The following is a 19263-nucleotide window of genomic DNA, read 5'->3' as shown; positions in this document are numbered from 1 at the left end:
GTGCTGGGCTCTCTGATGAGTTTGAAGTTTCTGAAGGAGTACTACAGGGAGAATCCCTAAGTGTCTTACTCTTTATACTCTATATTTCAGAGTTCGAGTCCTTCCTAAGAAACAGTGGCTTCGAGGCTCCCAATATTGATGGTGTAAATGATTTGCTTCTGGTCCTATTTGCCAATGATACTGTGCTCCTTTCAAGAAATAGACCTCAATTTTCAAAACTTCTAGTAGCTCTTGAAGAATACTATGCCCAAAAAGGTCTTGAAATCAACACGAGTAAAACAAAGGTTTTAATCTTCAAAGAAAGAGGCAACCCTAGGAGGCTTAAGGAAATGTCGTTTAAAGTCTATGGACAAACTCTGGATATTGTAAAGTCCTTTAATTACTTAGGTGTTACAATTCATTCAACAGCCCATTCAAACTCGTCGCTACTCTCAGTTGTTGGTAAGTCCAAGATCGCCTCTTCCTCGGTTCTCTCTATTATCTACAGATCTTGATCTGACTTATGGGATTCAATTCTCGCCCTTTTTAATAGTATAGTCCTATCTACAACTTTATATGCCTTCCCAGCATGGGGACTACGAGTTCTAAACAACATTGAAGTTGTTCAGATGTATTTTTTTAAAAGATTACTCTCACTCCCCAAATGTCCTCCTGGCTGGGCAATACGCCTCGAACTCGATCTCTTTCCGCTCCAAGCTCGTGCGATGGAACTGACTGTAAATTGGTTTATTGGTATTTTGAAATGTAATGATTCCTACCTACCCAAAACCTGTATCGTGAGGCTCTATGAGCTCTCGAATTCACCACTAGCATCCATTAGAAACAACTGGCTTTTGAAATTCAAAGAATTTCTAACCCAATATCAAGCTCTTAATCTGTGGGGTAATTTTAATCACGCTGAGTGGAGTTCAAGAAGAGATGGGATTATGAATAACTACCGGCAACTGCTCAGACAGTCTGATTTTGAAAGGTACCAATTATCTAGTTCTTGCTTCAGATCTATCCTCAGATCTAGCCAAGACAAAATTGTGAACTATCTGCGTAATCGTCATAACTATGCAGTCAAAAAATTTTAGCTCAGGTACGTCTCTCTAATGTGCATAGCAGCTCATTAGGATATGAATCTTCTCGTATCAGATTTGACGCTCGCACGGCCTGTCCTTGCTGCACGGGCTCTTACAATGACACCTTGTCTCATCTCATCTTCGTCTGTCCAATGTTAATGGACCTACGTACCAAATACCTCACTCAAATCCTCAAACTTGTTGGTATTTATAACGTTGAAACAGACTTTTTTCTCATTCTTGAATCTAATTCGTCATTCTGTGAAAATTTTTATAGGTTCATAACCGATGCCCTACACTTACATCTGGAATCTACGATTTCTTCCAATGATAACTGATTGTACTCCGATTAAACACTCAATTCGATAATGAGGAACATTAGATGCCCAACGATTGCATTCATTTATATTCATTTCTTTTATCATCAATGTATTAACAAGTTTGCTTTTCTGTTTTCTTTCTCCTCTTTTTTCCATCTAAGGATGAAAGCTAATGTAATAAAAGAATTTATACCATGAGTGCCCAAATGTTATTATTAACTAGATTAATGCAGCTGAACAAAAAGACTACATAGAAAATAAGTCTAACACTACATCAAGTATTTTACACTCTTTTATGTATCATTTAACGTAAATTTTTCTTGCGAGACATTGCAAGATATTACGAGATATTCCCGAGATATTTGCAAATAACGATTTTTGAGAAATCGCCATATCTCAGAAACTACTCAACCGATCGGGTTGAGATTTAGCTCAGATTTGTATCTCATTGGTATCAACTATTAGCCAAAATTTCTGTTTTTTTTTGTAATTACTCTTCTGGTGTTATTGACACATTTCTGAACAAATTCATACATATACATACAGACGTTTCCTAAAAAAATCATATCTCGATGTTTCATATTACTCTCAGTCGTGTTCAAGTAAAATTATAGAATCGAAAAAAATTTCCTTTTCAAAGCTTCCATTCAGAAGCAAAAAGGAGTAAACTCGAACCTAAAAGTCTGAAATTTGGTGAAATAATTGGCATTGTCTGGGATCATATCTGAGTAGTTTTTGAGATACCGCAATTTCTCAAAAATCTTTTTTTCTCAATACCTAAAAGAGTACGCAACGGAATTGAATTTTGGGACGCCAAAATATTCTTTATCATAATATCTATCAAATCAAATCATAATAGTTTTACTTAACCGGGGATAAGTTGGTAGTGATTGCCATTTTTCTTTTTTTTTTATCAAATTGATGTAGGTACGATAAGGCTCGAACAAATTGAAATTGAAAGCTGAAGTTTGATACGATTGTAACTCTGATGGTACTATAGGCTGGGGTTTTGGAGGGGTGAAATCGGACGAGTAGTTTATGAGATATTTAACTTTTGTGAAAATGTTTTGCTCAAGATCTCCTAAACTATTGGTCGGATTGAATTTTTCTTTCAAAATACTCGTCTTGATGTCCTCTATCAAATCCCATGAAAATATGGATACTCATTCATACAAAGTTTTACAGATATTCGCGTTTTTCTATTTTTTTCACGTCAGAGCTGATTTGATGTTCCACAATACACATAAAAGTTGGAAAAAGAATTCAAAATTTTGGGTAGCAGTTAATACTTGTGAGACACACTAGTGTATACAATTTCGGACTGATCGATTCAATACATTTTGGCTTGATATGAGAAGAAATGAAGATAGCATGTTGAAACTTGGGATGATTATAGCTCTGAAAATACTGAAGGTTAGTATTTTAGATGGGCGCAACCGGCCGAGCAGTTTCGGAGATATTTAATCTTTTGTAAAAATCTATTTCATTGAAAATTGAATATTTTTCTGTTAGGCACGCTATACCATGGGGTTGCGGTTGTAAGCCGATCACAAGGATGTATAATTACTACCAATGGAATTGGTAAAAGTGAAAAAAAGAAAGAGACTAATGACGCAAAAAGTAACGATCACGTGCTTTTTGTCGGATAGGCTTGAACCCTTGCTTATTTGATATTTGACATCTCAATCAGTATGAACGTCCGGATACTTTGATATCAAATTATTACGCACGTTCAGTGGATTTTTTTACATTGAAAAAACGGAAATCACGCTACTCAGAAGTGAAATCTTTTAAAAAGTGCCTTGAAATTGTTAGTCTGCACATATTTTCGAAAGTTTTGGGGAAAAACGAGTTTTTCTAGAACATTTTTGATTATGTGATTCTACACGGCTAATAGACAATGAAAAATGAGTTTTTTCGTACTAATAATGAATTTTTTAGGTATAAGGAATATAGATGAAACATATGCTGATTCTCACTTCAATAAACTCTGGTATTTAAAACTTACCGATGTCTCCCCTTAACAGAAATTACAAATTCGACTGACAACAGACCTTGTAAAAGATGAAAGAAACGAATATTAGAATTGAAGTGTCGAACAGTACAGCTACGACAACACAACGAACCTCTTAGCACAATGAATCGCTTTCAAATCGTGACTGAAATGGATCTGTTCCTCTTTAAAAAACCAAATTCCCTCGCACTGCGATATGAGCATCTTGCACAAACTTCTCCTTCATTCATCATTCTCATCATTCGAAAATACATGTCATCACTCTCTTATCGTTGATGACAAATCAGCTATAAGGGATTAACATTAATATTTAATCACTGTACTTCGTCCGTTTCTATTCAATAAGAAACAGGTGCGAATATTATCATCTTAAAGCTTCGGTCGAAATCAACAACTGTTTCATAATCTATTATTCATACATCGATGTTCCACTTTTAAAAGGCTGATAAATTAATAATATGGCGTACTCGGCAAACAACAGTTTAATAGAATTAAAATTTCTTATAACAATGTGTTTACGCCAAAGATTTCTACGTTATATTTCATCGACTTGCGTAGATAATGTTTTTTGCTTTTTTTTGTTTTATTCATATATTACATTTACTTGGATCTACACGCATATTCAACAGATACGAGGATGTACATCTATGTCTCTTATTATGCTTCAAGTTTCGTATGAAATACTGTTTTGCCACATCATTTTTCTATTTATATATTCTTATCAGTGATTCGCTGGGGAGTACGGTTTTTTTCTATCTTAACACTGAGGGCATTATCAGTTCGATGAATACTAATAGTCGTCTGATTGACTAAACGTAAACAAATTTCATTGTGAAGTGGTGGAAAATAATAGGTGAATCTAATATCAGATATATATTCAACAAAAAAACTTCGTAAATTATTATTTTTCGCTATTTAACCCTCTGACTCGAATTTTGTTCTCCCCACTTGGCAGCCGCAGGTAATGTGGCAAGTGGTGGGGCGCGCGCGGGACCCTCGAAGCGAGTGGCGCTCAGGGCCGTATGTTCGTTCAATGGCTTGAAAGGGAATAACGCCGCGGGATCACGAAATGAGACATTTCTTTATCGAGAAAATTTTTTTATATTCTTCTTAATCACACTGAAAAATATAAAATGAACAATGAACACAATCAAGTAACTTGGGTAAATAATTGCTTTGCGAATTTCCCAATATTGAATTTTCAGTTCCCCTCGATGCAGAACTGCATCGAGTGGACATTATTTTGAAAAAAAAAATGGAAAACGGATCCATTTAAAAAATTCTCATGCTTGAAGAGTTGAGGTCTTTTTTCATATTTTTTAAAGTGGCTTAAACCTACTTCTGTGAAGACGATTAAAAAATTTTGGGGATTATTTTCGCTTCATGATTATTGAACGTTTCAGCCATATTCCGCTGAAAAACGAAACAAATTCATCACAGAAAAAATATTACCGTGTGATTGCATATGTTGGGTTTGGCAATACAAGTTGATTCTTTCGACATACCAAATTAACTTAATAACTATGAGCACTTGAGAAAATATCTAAGATATATCAAGAGAATTCTTCGATAACAACCGAATGAACGGAGAATTAATCACTTCTCATTAGATCCACTGAAACGTTTCAGAATTTAATCGGAAAACGGTAGACACATTGGGGTTCCAAGACACTCGCAGCATTGCCGCAATTCGGCACTATCCCGTGAAAGCCGAAGCGAACTCGTGAGCGCTCGTATTTCTTTCGTGTTTGAGCGCGCTACGATTGGTTCATACTCACTCCAGGGGGCTAGGTACGACTTAATACGCATTTCGAGTCAGAGGGTTGAATAATTGTGACTTATTATGTGGAATGAAATTCCCCATCAATGTAGTAGATTCAAAGGAAAATATTAAAGTACCTTTTAGGTAGAAAAAATTGGCAGAATAATAACGTATGGAATTATTTTCTGTCCTTTATCACTTAACTACTGAATTAATAATGAACCAGCAATAATATTCTTGTAGAACTCATTTACGTTCCTCGTGATTTTTAATCTCACATACTCAGTTTGTTTGATATTAAATACTTTACAGTTACAAAAAGATCACTCTTTTGGCTATTAGCAAATCGTTATCTATTGGGCTATGTGTTGCAGCCTCATTATGTAAAAAAAATAATTATAGAAACAAGTCAGTGAATATCAGACGAGCGTTTCTTCGGATGAGTACCATGTGATGCTGCACCTTTCGTCATACGATTTTAATCTTATTGATGGCATTGAGCTGGACCTCTTTGGGGTTCTTTTGGGCCTGTAGAAGCGGGAACAGTCACGTCAGTCCCCGGAGAATGAGTTTCAGCAGGAGCATTCTTCCTCTCGTGGTAATTCATGGCCGAGGGAATCCTGAGAATTATTCAGGGAAATAGAAATCATTGAACTAATTTTTTCTTCGGATATAGTTTTCTATTGATATATTTTTTTGTTTATTGGATACTCCAATAAATAGCCTGTGTTTCACGCCTACACATTGCAGATTTACAAAAAAATCGTATAAATCGAATACTACACATAGACATACATTTTTTTACACAAATACAATTAATTTTTGCACAAAAAGTTCTGCATTGGGGGAACTACACAGAACTGTGTTTCACATCTTTCGATTCACTAATTCTAATTCCAACTACACATTCATCGATTATACACTTTCAAATTACGCGAAAAAGTCCACACATTTGTTATTTGTAGAAAATTATTTTCGTGAGAGGTACAACACTTGTATTGAATTTTTCTATACATGTGCAGGCGCTTTTTCCATGTGTGCAGGTCAATTCCATGCTTCTGTAAATTACCGTTACATGTATGTAAATCAATTTCATGCGGGTGAAGGTCGATTTTATTTGTATAAGTTTGAATAAATCGAATTATGCACTGTTTTTACATATTGATATAGTTTTTTCAAATTCCGAGAATCACGATGTAGCCGAACGAAGCGAAAAAGAACGTGTCATTTGGGACTTTCTGAAATAGGATGAACAAACCAATTTGTTGACGAGAGAATAATTTTAAAAAATATTCATCTGATTGGAATTAACTTCATTTGCTTTTTACTGAATAATATAATTAGTAGATTGTTCTACTAATGGCCATTACAAAGCATGTCTTTTTCCCTACTGTACCGCAATTGCGGCGAGACTGAGGAAAACCCTAGAAAACGTCACCTGTATAGCCATCTTTACGAGACTCCTGCTCGGACGATAAGAACGTGTGACTTAGAAATTTAAAACATCTGCCTTTATACTGAATCCCCTGCTCGAACCGCATGACCACAGTCCGGTTGATTAAATCGAGAGGACTTTCCCAACGCCCATGGGTTCTACAAAAGGGAACTTGATTCACATCAAAATGTTGGCATAATACTTGGGAGGCTCTTTACACTCATGATTTCTACTACCATTGATATAAAAAAGAAAAAAAAATATTGACTTATATTTTTCATTCTCCAGGCCTCAGAATTTGAAAAAAAAACTGCATTAATAGGTCACAAAAGTACATAATTCGAGTTCTTTCAAATGTTGACAATATAAAATTGACTTACACACACGTAACGACGACTTGCACATGTATAGAACTGAATTGTACAGATGTAACACCAGCTCCGTATGTATGGAATTGAAGTGCACACATAAAAACTCCACCAACATATGTGTAAAAAATTTCAGTATAAAATTTGTACATCTCACGCAATTCATTTTATATAAATAACAATTGTATGGAATTTTTCGAACAATCGAAAGTGGGTAATTGATTTATGTGAAGGAGGAATTGGAATTAGTGAATGCAAAGATGTGAAAAACAGCTGTGTATGGGTCTACTATGGGCAGAACTTTCTGTGTAAAAGAAAATTGTGCTTGTGTAAAAAATCTATATGTTTGTTGAGTGCAAAGATGTATTGTATTCGATGGGTTACGATTTTTTTTGTAAATTTACAATTTGTAGGTGAAAAATACAGCCCAATGATAAAGGAATGCCTTAATAAAAAATTTTGGGGAAGTAGAAGCATTGGAATAATTTAATTTGAAAAATTTCATCGTCTTTATATTTTTATATCAAAACTGGTTAGGGCAACTTGAGCCAAAATTTGAGATATCTAACATTACAATTATCTTCGTAATTGTAATCGATTTTTCAAAAGAAACATTTAAAAAATCCCGGGTTTTAAATGACAAACTCAGAATATCATTTCCATCACACTATCACACTTCGTTTCCATCAAACGCCGTTTGCGAACATTGTGAAGAAATAGTATTTTTCCGGCCTGTTGCGATGGGGTTTTTTACTCATGTGGCGTTGACCAACCACACGAGTAAAAAAACCCCATCGAAACAGACCAGGAACAATATTTTTCTGTAGTGATTTTCAAGTTTTCGAGTTTGGAAAGTATGTACTACCAATTTCCAGACGAGAAATCGTGAGAAGCAGTACAGAAAAATTATGTTCGTAACTCGGTCGAAAAAACTTTTCTGACTCATAGCTATTTCATCTCACTGACAGTCTGAAGAAAACTATGTATGTTACTCGGCTGGCAAAAAATTGTGATTTGTATGATAACCATTCTGTAATGTTGACACTCGAGAGAATAATTATATTTCGATACGGGCATGGACAATTCGTTGTTGATATGTGGGTGGTGTCCCATCTCCATGGGTCAAAGACCACTTACGATTCCCGCGACTGTTGAGCGATATTTTTTGTCTATGAAATGTCACTTTACACTTTACACTTCCCTGGTGTTACGCACCGGGATGAAGAAAATTATCAAACCACTAATTTCCCTGTAGCCTCCCGAGTGGAAATTCCGCACAGACCAGCAGAAGTCGGATCAGAAATGAATCCGTCTATAGTCAGGTTCAACTGATCAGGCGGAACCTGATCCAAAGGCGGTGAGAAACTGATCCAGTGTTCCTGATTTCAGACAGTCTGAAATCACTTTGATCAGATCCGGATTTAGTCGCCCTGATTTGAATTTGAGCAAAGTATTCTGAGATGAATCTGGTGAGATACGAATTCTATCACCTTGATGTCAATTTCAGCAAGGCATCCTGAAATAAACAATGTCAGATTGGGATAAATCCTGATCTCAATCCAAGCACGACGGAGGTTCAAACGTAGCAAGGTTCAGGCGTCTTAAAGGTTACAAAAGTCAGATGTTTAAAGGTCCCAAGACTTAAAAGTCTTAAGAGTCAGACATGTCAAGGGTCGAAGGCCTCGAACATTTAAAGGATTAAGGTGCCTCAAGTGTCCCACATTTGAAGACTCAATTATCTTGTTTGAAGCGTCGGGCTATATAAGGATCAGATGTTTCAAAGCTCATATGTCTTGAAGGTCAGATATATGAAGGGTCAAATGTCTTTAATGTCAGACTTCATAAAGGTCAGATCAACACAAGGGTCAACTATTTGAACCCTCAAAAACCTTAAGGATTAGAAATGATAAAGGTCGAATGTAAAGGGGAGGCTGGGCTGAGTACGAACTCGGTAGTGGTTAGTCGTCGGTTTAGTGATTCTAGGATCGCGGGTACGAAATTAGTCATGGGCGGAATAATTTGTGATAAATAGAGTGGCTTTTTCTACGATAAATACATTGCGGGGTGATCAATACGGTCACCCCCAATGATCGTAAAAATGATTTCTGAAAATTTCATTATCATGTTGTATTAATGATCATCAATAATAAAACTGGACGCGACTCGCCGGTTTAGATCCATGGGGCTTGATCAGGTTTGGGTCTGCCGGACATGATCAAATTTGGACCTAAAACGGAATTACATATTTGACCAGGACCAATTCATATCATCACAATCTGATCCGACGGTGGGGCTGACGTGATCAAATCCTGACCCGGACCTGATCGAAATTTCCACTTGGGCTGTTGATTGTTTTCTATGAATTTAATAAGTATTTCCCCCATTTTAGTGAAATGGGTCATATTACCGCGAACACCGCACTCTGATCAGCCGTAATCAGAATGGCAGAAATAATCAGAGTGTTGCATAGGCATCGTGTGCAAAACATGAACCCTTCATTTGTTTGCAGCGAGGCTTTCGAGGAATTGTGGGGCACAGTGAAATAATTGTGTTTTTTCATTGTTTCTTACTCTTTGCCATCGCATCACGAGTGATTGTGGCTAGTATTTGATGCTGGCTGGATAACCACGAGGTCAAAACCCCGAAATAATTAACCATTATATCCGTTACCTCACTTCGAACTCGACTGGATAATCAACAACAATGTTGGTAGTCAAAATTCTTACAGAATTTGACTAACGATACTTCCAAGGTTATGGTGGCATTTTGTGATAAAAATTTCTGTTACGCAATGCCAGGGTCACGAAACAGCGTTCGTAATTTTGACGGGAACAACCGAGCGTTAAGCACGTTACTCGTTGCTGAAGTATTCGCTAAGTATTTTTTTATGATATTTTGCATGACTGCGGGAAGAATATGCAGATGTTTTACCAAATAGCTTCATCCTTCAAAGGAACAGATTTTGAGCAATTCAGCACAGAACATTTTTTACTCAAATATCTCGTCTTCAAAAAAATTTGTATCCGATTTTTTAAAACTCATCTTTGTTGATTATAATATTGAATTAGTATTAAGTGTTTTCACGGAGAAATTTCAGGAAATCATCCCCGTAGAAAATTTTACAGCCGAATATTAAGGTCTTGATACAGCAATTCCACGTCAAATCCGAGATTAAAAGAATGTTATGTTTTCGATTGTCTTGTCGATTCCTTTTAACAGGAGTATATGCGACCAAGATCTCATCAAATTTGGAGAGCGATACGTTTTTATTTCGCGGGTTATGATTTTTCAAAAAATTTTACTTTTTTCACTTGAATTTGAATTGCTTGAGAAAAAAGCAAAATAATTGGAATTAATCATGAAGAATCGAATTTTCGTGTTCACACGTTGGAAGGTAATTGGAAAAGCGCAGTGGAACTCAATTTATTTCATTTTTACTGTTGTTATGGGAAAATCATTTTTTTTTAATTTTCAATTGCTCGAAAACTTTACATTTTTTATCTGAAGGCTTAGGAGTAACTTGGGGACATAATAACCGATGTTTTCACCAAAGGACAATAATTATTTTGCAATCATTCTTTGTTAAACAAGTGATTTTTTCGAAGAATTCGTTTCCGGAAAAAATGCGTGAATGACAAAGAAAAAAAATTTCATGATTAGTAACAGTTGAAAAAGTGACTTATTTCAAGCCATATTCTACTTTAGAACATATAACTATTCACTTGATCGTTACGGTGAGGGAGCGGACACTTAAGAATCCTGACTTATTTGATAATCAATGAATCTAAGACGGATTGCATTTTCTAATCGTTTTGGAATTGTGAAAGTGTAGGTATTTGACGTTTTTAATGTTGTCGCCTCACATAAAATGTTGAAACAACTTATGGAGATAATTTTTTCCTCAACAGGGAATTCATGTGAAGACGCAGGTCCACATGACAACATCAACATGGCTTCGAATGGAATGGAACTCAAGTCTCTACCGAATATCATTTCAACAGTAAGGAAAAAAAGTCTTTTTTTTCCTCAGTGTGGGAATGGTAGTCGGTAGAGGTTTGTGTTCCACTTCATTCGAAGCCATTTTGATGTTGCCATGTACGTCTGGGTGTTTCTATGAATTTCCTGTAGAGGAAAAAATTGTCTTCACAAGTTGTTTCAACATTTTATGTGAGGCGACAACATTGAAAAAGTAAAAAACCAACACTTTCACAATTCCAATACGATTAGAAAATGCAATCCGCTGTAAATTCATTTATTATTGAATAAGTTAGTATTCTTCACCCTTTGCTTCGTCTCGCGGTATCCCACTTTTTGCCGTTTTGTAGAAGTGTGCGTGCTTCTCTTATGGCGCACTAATACTCGGACGGACCCCCACTCCTCTCACATCGAACCGATGCGAACTTACGCGAAGCAATGGGTTAACATATAACTATATATCACTGTTACGTTCAGGTGGATAGTTTTATGTTTCGAAGTGGAATATGGCTTGAAATAAATCATTTTTTCAACTATTACTAATCATAACATTTTTCTCTTTGTCATTTACGCATTGTTCCCGGAAACGAATTTTTCGAAAAAAAATCACTGGCTTAATTAAGAACCACAGCAAAATAATTATTATTATAATTATTATACGGTGAAAATATCCGTAGTTATGTCCCCAAGTTACCCCGAAAACTTCGCATAAAAAAAAAGTTTTCGAGTAATTGCAGATAAAAAAAATTGCTTTCGCCATAACGGCTCTGTAAATTGAATAAATTGAGTTTAATTGCACTCATTTGGAAGCTTTCTCAATTACCCTCCAATGTATCAAAACAAAAATTCGATTCCTAATGAATAAATTCAATTATATCACCTTTTTCTCAAACAATCAAATTTCAAGTGGAAAAAGTGAATTTTTTTGAAAATCATAACTCACTGAAAAAAAATCGAATCACTTTAAAAAAATAATGAAAACTTGGTGTCATGTACTGCTTCTAAAAAAAAATCGGCGGTACAATCGGAAATATTGCATTTGTTTAATTTCAGATTTGACGTGGAAATGCTCGACTTTGTTTTCTCAATCCCCAAAATTTCAAACTATGTTCGGTAGAGTGATGATTTTTACAGGATAAAAATCACCAGCGCAAAGCGCGAGTGATTTTTCTGTAAAACTCACCCCGATCGCTGATATGCAAAGAAACTTGAGGAAAATGTCCGACGAAGTATGAAGGTCGAGGAGTATTCGGAGGACAATTTTGTCAATTCTTATTTTAGCCGAACAAAGTGCGGTGTTCGAGATTACGTGCCACTTTTTACCAAAATGTGGAAAATATCTGTGGATCTGTCAAAAGAAGGGAAAACAATTGATAGTCTACTGGGGAATTAGCAGTTTGATAATTCACCCGTAGCCCAGTTCATTATCAACTGTAGTATGCCAAGACTTTCAAAATTATCGAATATTTCCCGAATGTTTCGTGGCATAACAACGAGAGGGATCAGTTTTGCAGATTAAGTAGATTTTGTTTTGCGCACAGCGCTTAGGATTTTACTCCAAAATTGATCTCGATCGTTGATATGCCACGAAACATTCGGGAAATATCTAATGGATTTGGAAGGTCGAGAGGTATTCGGAGGACAATTTCTTCAACTCTGATTTTGGCCGATCAAGGTGCGGTGTTCGGGGTTACGGGACACATTTCACCAAAATGTGAAGAAAATCTGTCAAATTTGTAGAAAACAGTTGACAGCGAAACTATCAGTGTGATAATTTCCCTACAGCCGGGGAAATTATCAGTGTGAAATGCGTCACGTGATCCCGAATACTGCACTCTGATTGGTCAAAATCAGAATTGAGGAAATTGTCAAAATAAAACTTATGTGAAAATGTCAGGTGACTTCGCATAGTGTGCACACTTTTATTGGGCAAACCGAGGAGGGAGGAAATTCTCGATTAATTTCCCCGAAGTTCTTGAAATTATCTATTTTTCAAAAAATTTCGAAATCAGATTTTATTTTTCGTTTTCAGTAATCGTCATCAAATCTATCATACGAATTACCTTTCTCATTTCCACAGTTTCATTATTGACGGATGGTGGCGATGAAAATGCAATTTTCTCGTACGGAATTGTCCCACGATAGAGTGTACTTGGATCGAGACTCAGCGCTGCTTTAAGTGCACTCTTTTTTATTAGTCCATTTACGTTATTAGGACTCTTCGCTCTGTGACTCGGAGATGAGTTTCTCGTGTTGGGGGACGACACTACGGTATCAGGTGGTGTCGTTGACAAAGCGACTGCTATTGAATCCGAGTTTATGTCAGTTGTAGTGGTGCTCTCTCCATTGACATTCTGAGGATTTTTTCTGGCGATACTGGTCAGGTTGCGCATATGAGAGATATTATTGCATTGTGTGCTATTTGATGGATTATCTCCCATATTACCCAGATTCTTCTCCTTTTCGTATTTATGTTTCATGCTTTCCTGTTGAGATTTAATGTATTAATAAAAATGTAGGGAAATAATTATTTAAGAATAGATATTGAAATGTAAACGTCTCATGATAAAAACTGAAGTGTCATTCAGTAGATTGATCCTATAATCTTCCATTCATCCATCAGTGGAGTTGTAAGGCAAACCAAGTCAAATATACATACATACATATAGATACATTTTATAATCATGTGATTGTCGAAGGAATGAGAAATCCTTGGGGAAAAAACTTTTTCTTTGTAATGAAGGAAATTAGATATTGTTTACATCATCTCAGATGAGATTTTTGATCGGTGATATATTTAATGTTGAAATGACGGATGTATTTCGCCCTAGGTGGTCGTCAATACTTTCATAATGTTTAACTAATGAGTAGAAATGGGAAAAACAATTCAGACACAGAGAGAAAAAAGTAAATCAGCTTTAGAAAAAAGTTTCTAGATTTTATGAAAGTGAAGGTGAGAAACCACGGTTTCTAAAATCGAGTAACTTTTTTCGAAGTTTTGGAAAAATATCGTTCAAAGTTGATTCAAATTGACATTAATTCTAAACCAAAGTATCCTTCATTTTATATAATGAAATTTTTCCAAAATTTTGGAAATTTTTAAAATTTCTTTGTGGGGCGCGGGTTTGTAAAGCGGGGGGTTTTGAGCAAGATTTAGTGGAAGGGGCGAAGGGGTTTATTGATGAGCAGTCGTTTTTGTATTGGGGATGTTTAGGGGGGGGGGATCCTTGTTCCATATGGGGGTGGTGCCGCGATAGATGAGAGAAACAAGATGACAGACGAGACCTTTATATTTTTCCGACCCTTATCTTTCTGACCCAAATATTTTTCAACCCTTATTTTTTCTGACTCTGATTGTATTTTGCAAAAAAAAAATATAAGGGTCAGAAAATATAAGGGTCTCGACTCTTGTCTCGTTTCTCCTATATGAAGCCCTCCTTCCATATATTACCTCTACATATGCAGGCTCTTTTGTAATTGCATTTATGTATTTTGCGTGGAGTTAGTTCATGGTATGGTGACTCCAGGAAAAATGAAAAGAAAAATTATTTAAGCACTTTTAAATGAATAAGAGTTAGGGTAAGCCAATGATCACAGCTGGTTTCGGCGCGTTGTGCTGAGTTGTAATGGAGGAAGATAGATGGCAACATCAAATGGAGTCTACGCAGTTACGTCAGTATAGTATCTGCAGGGCCTTTCTTTTCTTTTGCTAAGGGCTACTCTACAATCGAGATACGCGGTAGCTTATCGACCAAGAAAAGTTTTAACTCCGACTGTGCAAAATATCAGGCCGAGCATACCATGTATCTATACTTTGAGATACGCGGTAGCGTATCGGCCAAGTAAAGTTTTGACTCCGACTGTACAAAATATCAGGCCGAGCGCATCGGGTACCTATATACGACAGAACTTTCCCCTCCACTACCACCAAATGATTGATATTCGATATAATAAAAACGGGACAAGACATCGGAAAATTTTCCTGAGTTATATAAAACGCCTATGAGCTTTGCAGCGGTGTAACTATTATATTTTTTGGATTAACAGTTGAAAAGATACGCGTATAGCAACGGGCTGATATTCACATTCTCGCGATTTAGATAATAAAGTGTCAGAATCCAACTGAGAGTCCAACTGAGCCTCACATCCAACTTCGAAGTGTTGCCACCAGTGCGTTTAAACGTGGATTGTGATGATGTATTGTTATGAAAAACCACGGATCACGTTTTTTTCCCATTTTGAATTGAATTGAATATTGGAGTGGAACAAAAAAATCATTCATTGTTCTATTTTTTTCTTCCGTCGAAACTTCGAAATTCTTCTCGTCATATCTAGATATGGACCTCGGAGATGAAGATAATTTGTGAGGTTATGATTTATATTTGGAATCTGATAGAACTGTTATTTGTCAAAAATTGTGCGATAAACTATTAAATGTACGTAGAGAGTTAAATTTAAAAACAAAATATGTATTTTTCTTCGAATGATAACAGAAAATGTTTTCAGTTTCATGGGGGACAATGCTTTGAATTAGGTTACGGCAAGATACGAGGAACAAGGAAACACCTTATTAATCATTTCAAAAAATTACTAATATCTTCAAAATAAAAAATAAACGTTTTATAAAAATATCTATCACGTGAATATTTTGTTCGGTTATTCTTGACAGGAATTCCATCGATCTCACCCAAAAATCCACGTAGAAAATCCAAGAAAAAATGGAATGGAAGAAAGAAACTAACTCTGAAAATCTTGAATAAATAATCAATAGTTGGTAGAAACAATGAATCTGTGATAGAACTGTTTGTTTCTCTTCAATTATCAATTGAAAGGATGTTCTACCTTGAAAAAAAAATGCATGAGTTCAATTGAAAAGAACAACTTTCTGATATGAAAATAATTCCGTGCTTATTTTCAAAAAATTAGTGAACTCCCCCTAAAAAACAAACATTTATCCTTCGGCGAATCCGGTACAGGGATTGAGGGGTGAGAAGGGAACAAATCGTATAGACCCGAAAGGATATACGAGAAAAAAATTTGTTTTTAGTTCTCAATCGAAAAAGCATTTTCAAAAAATTCTCCATAAAATAAAAAATCAGTAAGAGCAGGAGCAACGTTCTTAGTGTGGATTTTTTCTACTCACTGTCTATATCAATCTAGTCCTCTATCTGCTGATCCGCGCCAAGGATGTTGGTACTTCTGCTGATTTTTTATTTTATGAAGAATTTTTTTAAAATCCATTTTCTATTGAGAACTATTGTTCTTTTAGAAATCCGATCGTGTACTATACTCATTTATTTGACATTCCTCACTTGGCTTTATTTTTCATTTATTTGTATTTTTCAAAAATGTCTACTTTTCAGTAAAAACCCAACAAAACTTTTTCTTGGCGCAGTTTTTTTTTACAAAAATAGAGAGATATCCAGTCGCCCGTTGCCGTTTCGTTCCCAGGGAACCGGATACCTCTCTACAATAGAGATTGTAGAGTAGCCCTAAACCGTCGCCGCGGCCGCAAGCCGCAGGGCCGCAAGGTATATTTTTGTTGAGAGAGGGCGGGTAAGTTGCCTGTGGAGTGCTGAACCACTCTACTCTGTAAGTGCGGGAAATTTTAAATAAAAGTTCCACACAAATTCATGTCATACAAATAGTTCCTTGTATTTCGTTTATCAATAATTCACAACTCGATCTCACATTATTTTCCCAGTCAAAATTCTTTAAAAGTTGTACAATTTTGTTACTTCTCAACTTTCAATTTTACCGTGAGATATATACGACTCTAAACATGGGATAGGAGTCATTACAATTTCACTTTTTCTTCTACTTCTCAGCTCGTTCAACTATTCATGAGTCGTTCATCAATTTTTAGGAAAAAGTGGGTTCAACAAATCATCTTGCAAGAAATCCGAAAATTCATCTTGAGGGCGGAGGTTGATAAGGGTACCGAGAGAGGGTATATTGCACGTCCATCGAAGGGGAAATTTCAAGTCCAGGTATTAAGACGTCGCAACTCAGTCATAAACCAAGCGAAAAGCAAAAATCTTCCGAAAACGGGGACGGTCTCAAAACGAATAGAAATTATATCACTTTAACCGTCCTGGGGAAATGAACGAATTTCCAAGAGTTCATAACGCGCTCTGAACAGGATTAAAACCGTAAAAGAGAGCAAGAGAGTATTTATAAAAGCCTGAAAGGTTTTATAACACTTTAAAGTCTTGGGGAAGCGACAATTTACTCGGGAAAAAAGAACACGTGGCAAAAAAATGCAACTGTGGGGAAATTCCCTCATGAAAAACATCACGAATACGTTGAACCTCTCGACAATTTAAACGACGTGAAAATACATGATTCTCTATTAATTTAATCTCAACAAATTTTCCTAAATAATTATTCTATATTTAAAATTCCACCAAAATCTGAGAAACATGGCAACCTGTCTAGGGACCCCGAACATAACTAGTTGTCTATACAACACCTCCCCTATTATTTAAAAATGTGTTTCCCATGGAAACACTTTTACACTTACAATTGTTACATTACAAAATAATCGATAATACAATTTGCAATTACATGTTTTGCATTATTTTTAATATGAATACATTTGTTTTGGGTTCAATTATGTTCAGTTTTAATTGCTCTGACAATATCCAAATTCTCAAGGCGAATCGAGTGGGTGGTAGCAGCTTCGAGAACATTTCGTTATGTGACTGGAAATCATTAATTTCGATTCATTCTCGCCCTCATAGAATAGTTCGATGTCGGGATAGGTAATTTTTCTTAAAATATGTCGAATTTGTCAAAAATTTGTCAAAATTGTATCAAGTGGCTGATGAGATGATCGAGCATATATCAAAGAATGTCATAGAGATGACATAACATATCAAAGTTCGTCAATATCCGACCGTAGATGATCAATAGTGTCGGATGGATGGAGTCCTCATGAAGGATTTTATATGGGAGAGATTATATTAGGGCCGAAAATATACAAGAATCAACAGTAGGGCTCGCACGGATCAGGCGTAATGGTTAGAAGGGACGAAAATAAATAGCGGTCAAAACAAAAGGTCAGAAAAATCCAAACTATTAGGTGTGTGACTTAATTTTTACAGATTTTTTCTTCGAGCTGAAAACTATATTTAAAATAGAAATATATTCGAGGTCTTTTCTGGTTTTGAAAGGTGTAACGAACATGTGGGGATGTTGGTTAGGACACGATGCTGCCATCAAAACAACTAACCTCCCGTGACATAGGAAGGCGACCCGTGAGTAAAAAGTAGCGAGAGAGAACGTTTCACTTTTCCACCCCGGGGTGGTCAGAAGTCCAATCCTCGTGACGACCATGAGGTTTGGGGGTTTCCACGCCATGGTGTGGCTAAATTTGTGTTTTAATTCCATAATATCATTTGTTTGATCTCAAGACCGGAATAATTACGCGTTTTTGAGGGCCCATGGAATTATCACGAAGAAGGGCCAAGTTATGAGTCATCCGATAATTCTTATGGGAGCCACCCTATTGTTAATCCTACGGCAAATCGATTAGGTCCGGCTGAAATACCGGCGCTCCTAATTATAATGGATTTTACGGTGGTTAGATGGTTACATTTTAGATTTTCGGTGGAAGGTCACGGGGAACAAGTGCAACCGTTTTATCCCGTGAATTGCCGGGTTGCTTAGAGTTTTGAAAAATTAGGAGAATTAGTTAGTAGTATCGGTCTTTTAACCCCGTGAATCCAGAAGAACCGACCCGTAGGAGGCGCCAAAAACCCTTAGTAATTTTCCGAACGCCCACCAGTTCGGCCCAGGTTAATCATTAATCAATTTTATAAAGTTACGTATTGAGAAATTAGAGTTGAGTATTTGTCGCGTTTGAATTCCCCGAAAGCATTTGGTGGCGCCAACAAAGCCAACGCTTGATGTGCCGAAAATCTCCGCCAATCAGAGTCCGTCTTTGTTGGCCAGAATTCGCGCTGCGGTTAGTGCCCGTGACACTGACCCAGGGCAGTTAGTTCCGCGTTGGTCGGCTTAGTAATTAGTCGTGCCCAAGTGAGTCTCCCGCAAGGGCTTAGCGCTTAGTTCGTGATAGTCATTCCTTGGATTATTCGTGCCCTTGGATTACAGTGTTCAGGATTAGAATGACTTGGATTATAATGTCCCTACCCCGTGAGTTTTACGGTGGAAATTGCATTTTATCCGAGCCATTGATAATGGCGTCGGTTTTTCCCCTTCGTGGCGGTATCCCTCGGGTGGCCTTCAGCCATGTGCAGTGGTGGTTCACCCCCCTTTTATCGGATTTGTGGGTTCGGATGTGTTATTAACCCTTATCCCGGA

At 36.5% G+C, this 19263-nt stretch overlaps 1 protein-coding gene across 1 annotated transcript in view; it reads right to left on the bottom strand.

The window, feature by feature from the left end:
* Positions 1–376: 376 nt before the first annotated feature.
* Positions 377–19263, bottom strand: part of LOC107040140 (leukocyte tyrosine kinase receptor) — a 591240-nt gene continuing 572353 nt past the window's right edge. The window contains exons 11-12 of the mRNA XM_015260083.1: positions 13002–13424; positions 377–5780 (exon numbers count right to left, since the gene is read on the bottom strand). Coding sequence (XP_015115569.1) covers positions 5733–5780; positions 13002–13424 — 471 coding nt within the window. The 3' untranslated portion in view covers positions 377–5732. The remainder of the gene's footprint in view (positions 5781–13001; positions 13425–19263) is intronic.

This window comes from Diachasma alloeum, unplaced genomic scaffold (genome assembly GCF_001412515.2).
Source record: "Diachasma alloeum isolate Michigan unplaced genomic scaffold, Dall2.0 Dall_scaffold_00322, whole genome shotgun sequence".
Taxonomy (NCBI): Eukaryota; Metazoa; Arthropoda; class Insecta; order Hymenoptera; family Braconidae; genus Diachasma; species Diachasma alloeum.
Note: the sequence above shows the minus strand (reverse complement) of the source record. Positions and strands in the feature narration are given on the sequence as shown.